The sequence below is a fragment of the Nelumbo lutea genome, chromosome 1 (genome assembly GCF_056320005.1).
Source record: "Nelumbo lutea isolate HS-2025 chromosome 1, American lotus-T2T, whole genome shotgun sequence".
NCBI classification, from domain to species: domain Eukaryota; kingdom Viridiplantae; phylum Streptophyta; class Magnoliopsida; order Proteales; family Nelumbonaceae; genus Nelumbo; species Nelumbo lutea.
Window position 1 is genome coordinate 215,597,601 of NC_142684.1, and position 7,875 is coordinate 215,605,475.

General features: G+C 36.6%; 1 protein-coding gene across 1 annotated transcript; it reads left to right on the forward strand.

Moving 5' to 3' along the window:
• Window positions 1–385: 385 nt before the first annotated feature.
• Window positions 386–5,402, forward strand: LOC148880942 (dolichyl-diphosphooligosaccharide--protein glycosyltransferase subunit DAD1-like). Its single transcript, XM_088963062.1, has 5 exons — window positions 386–637; window positions 713–760; window positions 4,712–4,799; window positions 4,883–4,926; window positions 5,155–5,402. Exons 1-5 carry the CDS (start codon window positions 554–556, stop codon window positions 5,236–5,238), a joined length of 348 nt encoding a protein of 115 aa, XP_088819188.1. The 5' UTR covers window positions 386–553; the 3' UTR covers window positions 5,239–5,402.
• The last annotated feature ends 2,473 nt before the right edge of the window (window positions 5,403–7,875 follow it).

Consider the following 7,875-nt stretch of genomic DNA (forward strand, 5'->3'; position numbering starts at 1 on the left):
GAATTCAATGATTTTATTCGAGTTGATTAATTAATTATTTTAGATAATTAATAAATATATAAAATAAATATTTTGTTGATATAAAATATATAAATATATAAATTATTTATATAACTTAATTATTATATATAAATTATATAAAATAATTTATATATTATATATAAGAATTAAATAATCGGTCGAATTCGGATATTTACCAAATCAAATCAGGTCATATCTAAATTCGAATTCGATTAACTATTCGGTAAGAATAGGATATTCAAATTATCCGAATTTAATACGATTATATCGAATATCGAATTCAAAATCGAATTTTCGAATACCGTTGATATCCCTATCCGTGGATTTTGGACAATTACCCAAAAAAAAAAATGACAAAAGAGGTAAAGACATTGAGTTCAGCATTTCAGCCGTTATCGAATGGCCAGTTAATATTTGGATTCTGGACTTCGGGTTTTTTTTTTTGTCGTCCAAATAAAAGCGAAGGGTTCTTTATTTTATTTTTTATTTTTTATTGTGTCGTCGTCGTTGGAGAAACAGGAGCAGAGAAATTATGGCGAGGTCGACATCCAAGGATACTCAAGCCCTCTTCCAGTCTCTTCGTTCGGCCTACGCCGCGACACCCACAAATCTCAAGGTCTCTGTGTGCATGTGTGTGTTTGTGCGTGTAAGAAAATTAACTTCGAAGATCTAACCTAATTCCTCTTTACAGATAATCGATCTCTACGTGGCTTTTGCGATTTTCACAGCGTTGATTCAGGTATTCGTATTTTGTACATAGGCTGTTGATCTGAAAAATGATATTTCCAGTTAATCAGAAGTGATAATCTCTGTTTCGGTTGATTTTGTAGAGTTTGTTCTCTTCCTATTATTTTTGAATTGCGAGTGTGCTTATACTCCGTATGCCTAATTCTAGATCAACAAAATTCTTTAAACTCTCTTTAACACACAATTCTTAGTTGTGCTAAAACACTTTTTTTTGCTTCTTTTTCCATGAAGTTCTGGTAATTATGCGATTATAGGGGAAGGAGAAGAGAATGAATTTAATCCAGCCCACTCGAACCTGAAGTATAGTAATTGAGATTTCATATTACATTTTGTTTTTGCTAAATCTTGGAAATACTATTTATTTTCCTGTTTTATTTTGTTAATTAGCTTCAGCCATAGGGTTTGGGGTATTAAATGAGATGTAATAGGATAATATGAGTGTTATCTTTGGTCAGACCCAATCTGGAGGCCTGACAACAAGTCGATGAATAATTAGTAACGTTATACATTTATGTTGTCCAATGATTATCTGCATTGAAATTTCAAGGGTTTTGATGAATCTGTCGGTCTTCCTTCATGCCCATAGCTGCGGCGTCAATAAATGTTCATTCGGAATCAAAGTTTGCCCGGTCTCTAAGTCTTAGCTAGGGCTTCCGAAGTTAGAATACATATACAAAGTTGACTTTGAAGGGTAATGTATAAACAAAAATAAAAGGTGATGTAAATATAAATAAAACAATACACATGCATATAGCGCTCAAACACATATGGGTAAAGACTAGAGGTTTCATTAACAATTACTAATTCCCTTTTCTGGCAATCACATTTGAGAGGTACCTTTTTCTAGATCTTCAAATGTGAGAATGTGGGTTGAAGTCTGAGAGTGGCCACTTTATCTGAAAATGCATTTAGATCTTATTTCCAATCCACCATCAAGGTTTCATAATTGATGATTCTAATGTTGTCAATGCTGGTAGCAATAAATTTCGTCTAGGCCTTCAAGGGGAGTGCCTTTTCTGGTGATCACATTGGAGATGCACCTTTTTCTAGATCTTCAAATGTTGGAATGTGGGTTTGAGCCCGAGAGCGGCTACTTTGTGTGAAAATGCATTTATGTCTTGTTTCCAGTCGACCCCTCCCAAAACTCCAGACAGTTGGGACCAACATTGGGTGATGCCATGATGGCAGTGTTTTTCTCCATTCAGCATAAGGATTAATTAAAAGTAAACAGCAGATTAACGGAGACATGGGCTTTTAACTTGTTGGAAGTCATGCCTTAAAGACAAAAATGGATGATATTTAGTTTAAAATTATAATGGGAGTGTAGTATAGGCTGACGTTGAGTCAATGCTTCTGCATAGGTTATGGATGATTCACCAGGCATTTATTGGGGGCATGGTGTTCCGTTATGTATGTTTCTGCTGAAGGCATTCTTGATTGACAAGATTTAGGGTGCATGCAACTTGTTGTGGAAAAATGCATTAGATTCAAGAAGAATGGGATTAATGTACAATGTCTGGAGTGCAGTTTTAATTAAAAGTGAGACAAAAGCCAGCCATGCTTTAAGCTCTAAAGGGCACAACAAGGAAGATAACCTAGTCCAGCCAACACTGAATAGTTTTTGTTGCTATTCTAAATTAGTCTGTTTGACCAATAAACTCTGTTTATTGAATATGATCCTTTTTTTCCCATAAACTATGTCCTAAATTTAAACCTTTTATTAGGCACCAAACTTCTTTATGTAATCAATACTCATTAGCTAGATTTAGAGCTGTCACTGGGTTGGTTCTGGTCTGGGACAGAGTGGAACTGGTTCCGACCAAATTATAACTGGGACACAAAATTCAGAACTAGAACTGGTATAATTGTTTTGGTTCTGTCAGGTGGACCTGATGCATTGACAGCTCTAGCTAGATCTAGTATTTAGAGGTGTGAATGTATGGCGACTAGTCCTTATTATCGATATGGGGGCTTGTTATCCATCCAAAAAAAATGTGGAGCTTGTACAACTTGGGTAATGGGTTCCATGTGTGTATTGTGATGTGTATGTATCAGATGTGCAACTTGGGCATGCCTGGATTAAACAATAGTTAAATCTTGAACGGGAAGGGCCCTGAATGGAAATTCTTTAAATCAGATACAGATTCACACCATTAGTATGTATGTGGGTATGACTGATGTCTGTCTTGCACTTCTTTTGTTTATTCATTTCATATTAATGCAGTTATGCTGATTTGCTGATTGACCAGAGAGAGAGAGAGAGAGAGAGAGAGAGAGAGAGGGAGGGAGGGAAGGCATTTCAGTAACTTTCCATCTACTCATTCACTGAATATGATGTGTGGACACTGGGGTGATTATTTTACCCATAAATAATGGCCCTGGATTTAAGCTGTTTTAAGTTTGGAATCTTTTCCACATTTCACTCACATGACCTATTTCAACTGTTATCAAACACTACCTTATCATTTTTATCATTTGACACCTATAGACTTAGCCTGGACCTTGCAGCTTAAACTTCAGGGTCCTAATTACGTCCTCATCCAAGCCTTGTCTGAACTATATGGGATCAGCTACCTGAATTCTGTTTTCCATTCTGTTAAAGTGTCATATTGATTATTAAATAATGAGTGCTTAAATTATTTCTTGCCCATGTCCTTTTGGGTCTGCCCCTAGCTCTTCTAGTCCCTTCAACTTGTAACAGAGGAGGGAAACAAACCTTCTATTTCTTCCATGTTTTACAACCAAGGCACATGGGTTAAAGAGCTCTTCCTACATAATAGAGATGATTCAAGTTGTGACTCAGTAAAGAGGCTTCACATATAAGTTCTGAATCTCAATCAAATTTGATTCCTTGGTTAGAGAATTGGCCGCAGTTTATTACTTCATTTCTAGAACTTTGAGAGGCCGAAATCCCATATTGTGATGCACCACACTAGCCATTTGGTAGGTATGGATCTTAACATGTATTGGATGTATCATGCGAGGCATTTATGATGACATATTATTCAGTTTGGACTTCTTTTGCTATTGTATTTGTCTCCTTTCCAAACTCTTTTGAAGTTATTCATATTTATTTTGCTTGCTGTAATATTGTTTTATCAATAACAAAATTGAATTGAAAAGTGCCAGCAGATAGCATGCGTAGCTATGGGGAAAACCAATAAACAATCAATAGGCAATCAATGGGTTGGGAGATTCATCATAGAAAAGGGTCGGATAATGATAGTTTCTTAAGTTGGAACCAGTCATTAATAATATGTCAAAATAATAAATGGCCAATTTTGGTATGCAAGAATTGTTGGTGAAACCTCTTTGAACCCCATTTGTTGTTATTTTATAGGAAAGACAACAAATTATAAACAAGGGAGAAACTTTACCAGGGAAAGAGGACAGATATGAAAAAGATAGAAGCTGCATCATACCAGTGTAACCAAAAAGTTACTTTTTTATTGAGATCCTTCAAAATATCTAACCAATCTATCTGCTACCTACTACCACAAAATACTCAGTCTGTACCTTATTTTCTTTGAACATTATTATAACTTGTTGCTGAATGTTGTCTTTTTTATCTTTAATCAAGCTATGTCCTGTCGTTCTATTTGAGATGTCTATGTGGTTGATAACACCAAATATGAAAACAATAACCATATATTTGAGTTTATCATGAGGCGGGGTTTTTGTGGTTTCTTTTCATATGCTGTAACAAGCTTTTTCATATTTACAAAATACAAACAGATAAAGAGATATGTACGAAGATGATAAGGTTTACTTAAGACTCGAGAATTTTTATGGTTTTAAAAGCTTATTAAATACTAATAAAAAGATCTTATTAAATACTTTGCAATGGATTCATACGTTTGGTTCCATCTCAGTAATCTTGCTCTATCTGCTTATATATTTTGTCTAGGTATTAATATTTCATATTCATTTCTGTGATGAGCAGGTTGTTTACATGGCAATTGTTGGGTCTTTCCCATTCAATTCTTTCCTTTCAGGAGTCATTTCTTGTGTGGGGACAGCAGTCCTAGCTGGTAGGGATGTAGTTTGTTATATTTTTCTTGAAGTAGATGCATATTTAATTGGAGGTTGACAAGGTTGGTTTATTTTGCTGCAGTTTGCCTTCGCATTCAGGTTGACAAAGAGAACAAGGAATTCAAGGTAAGCTTCCTTCTGTAAGTAGAATTGGTAACATACATGGTTCAAAGTAATCTGTCAGTGGTTAAAATGTGGGTGATCATGAAAGTTGATACATATCATATGATATGCACCTATACGTTGTGATACTTTGAACCTTGGTAATATATCAATCCTGCAACCTAGTGGTTTATATAACATAACAATCAAACAAATAAAACCTAGTAGTTGACGTTGCTTCCGCAACTGCAGGACTTGCCACCAGAACGTGCATTTGCCGACTTTGTGCTCTGCAATTTGGTGCTCCATTTGGTGATCATGAATTTCATTGGATAGGTTGCATTGCTGAATATTGTAGTTTAGTTACATTAAATTTTGACGATGGGTGAATGTGCATATGCTGTTATACTTTGGATCACCAGATTTAGCCTTCTGTTGGAAGTTGGAACTATTAATCTCTTCCAAAACCATATAGAAAAGTTCGAATTGACAATCTTCAATTCCGCATGGAATTCTCTCTCTCCCTCTCTCTCTCTCTCTCTCTGATCTAGTCAATTGAATAGGTTTTTTTTTTTGGGAAAATTCCCGATAGGTACCTTGAACTTTAGGCTGAGTGCCAATTTAGTACTCGAACTTTAAAATGCGACAGTCTAGTATCCAAACTTTTATTTTGCGACAATCTAGTACCTTTCGTTAATGGATCGTCAGTTATGTATATCACGTGACCTCGCATGATTTAAGATTTTTAAAATTGTCAAAATTATCATTGGACACTGTTCATCATCTTCTTTCTCAAGAAAGTGAAGATCAGGTTTTAGGAACCCAAATCTCTTGATGGAGGTGAAGTCTTCATCTACCACCTTATCGTGTGCGATTAACTGGTTATCTAGGGTTTCCTTCTCGATATCCCAAATAGTGCAAGTGGTGTTGATGCTCGAAGTCACGATTCGCTTCGGCTCGGCTTTGTTCCAGTCAAAGGGGGTGAGGGGGTCGCAGAACTTGCTATTTTTGTTGCTGTTGAGGAGGCTCTTGAGCTCGACCCGATCGTCAGAAATGTGCCATACATGAAGAAAGTCACCAGAGGTGGTGAGGAGGTTGGGCTTCTGGCACTCCTTGTTAGGGATGAAAATGGTCTTGGTGGGTGGGTAAGGGTGTTCGAAGGAGAGATTTGGGTATGAGCAAATTTCATTGGTGGAATTGTCGAGTTGGACGATTTCAACCCGATTCTGATACTGCACAAGGAGGTTGGCGATGGCGAGTCTGTACTTGTTGCAACGGCCATGGAGCCTCTTAAGTGTAAATCTTGGAGAGCTTTTGCAGCTCCTCTGACCCATCCTTGTTTTTGCTTTTTCTTCCGGTTCCAGTGAGTCGTAATGAAGTCTCTCAAACTCTTCTTCAGCCTCAGCCGTGAAGAGTAAGCAGAAATGGGAGATCAGAGATTTGTATCAAGAGAGAGACTGATGGATATTTATTCCTCACAGATGCCAGATGGCACCCTCATTGAAAATATCTCCCGTACATTGATGGGAAGCTGCGAAATGTAGTGTGAAATGGATGTGAGACCAGAGACGTGCTCTATGAGTATGGCCGGATGGAGAACAAATTCGATTTCATCCCGGAAAGTTGGAAAGCTGAAACTCTTTCTCTGCAGTCTGGAGCAAGGGAACTCTTAGAGTTCAACTGCCATTGGCAAATGGCATTGGGAAAGAGAGATTAATATTAGGGATATAGATCTGCACTTTGCACTGCATTCCGAGAGTGATATCACCACCACATTGCTACTTACCATTTAAGCCTAACCTACAACCTAAGGGGCAAAGGCAACTGGCAAGTGGCAACCCAACCATTTTCACTCTGTGTGGATGTGGCAACCGTCTTTCGTCTCTGTTGTGGATAAGAAGAGGGAGGAGAGCAGGTGATATTTTTCTGGTGTTTTTCGTCTTCTTCTTCTGATGTTCTTTCGTTGATATAATTTCAAAAAACAACCTAGTACGAAAATATACAATCTTTTCAGTTTTCACTTCTCCTCTCTTCCTTTTCTTCTGATATTTTTCTGGTGTTCTTCGTTGATTTGTTTTTGGTTTATTTGACTTTTTCTGGTGTTCTTTGTCTTCTCTGGCAATGGCATTGGATTCTTTGACTTCAACTTTTTCGGCGTGTGTCGATTTCAACTTTTCTGGCGGCACATTCATTTGACATCACCCGCGTGAGGGAGCTGGTTTTTAGAATCTCAGTAACTGCAAGTGTGAACAGTGGTTCCCACTTGCATTACCTGAAATAACTGAGAGGTATTTAGGTCTTTTTGTCTTCTAATTGATGGTGAACCAAAAAAATCAGAAATTCCAGCCATGAAAGTGTCTTCAACATAACTACCCCTTCACATTCTTAAAACAACAAGAAACCTAAACCTAGAATTTTCAATAGTAAGAAAGCTTCTAAAACCAACAATCTTCGCATTCTTGAATTAACATGAACCCAGAATCTGAAAATTTCAGCAATGAGAAAGCTTTTAAAAGCAACCTTTTTATGCTCTTGAATCAACCTAGAATTCTTAGACATAAACACACTCCCAAACCCAGAATTTTCAAGCACTTGAACCTAAATGAACCCAAAACACAGATTTCAGCAATGTAATGGTTTTGAAAAATTTTCATTTTCCACACTTCAAAATCAAAGGAAAAACATAATTCAGAAATCTTAAGCATAAACACACTTCCAAACCCAAAATTTTCAAGTATTTGAACCTAAACGAACCCAAAACTCATAGATTTCAGCAATGTAATGGTTTTTAAAAATTTTCATTTTCCACATTTCAAGATCAGAGGGAAAACATAACCCAAAAATCTTAAGCATAAACACACTTCCAAACCCAGAATTTTCAAGCACTTTTTTTTTATCATAAATGATAACTTTTATTAGAGATAAATTAACCTGAAATACAGAATTCAACCCTCATTAGAAAATGTTGATCCA

What these genes read in the sequence shown, in the direction of transcription:
- LOC148880942 (XM_088963062.1), top strand. Translation starts at nt 554, where the DNA reads ATGGCGAGGTCGACATCCAAGGATACTCAAGCCCTCTTCCAGTCTCTT. An exon ending in GGGGACAGCAGTCCTAGCTG is followed by an intron (nt 4,800 to 4,882) that starts GTAGGGATGTAG and finishes ATTTTGCTGCAG; the next exon opens with TTTGCCTTCGCATTCAGGTT. An exon ending in AAGAGAACAAGGAATTCAAG is followed by an intron (nt 4,927 to 5,154) that starts GTAAGCTTCCTT and finishes CCGCAACTGCAG; the next exon opens with GACTTGCCACCAGAACGTGC.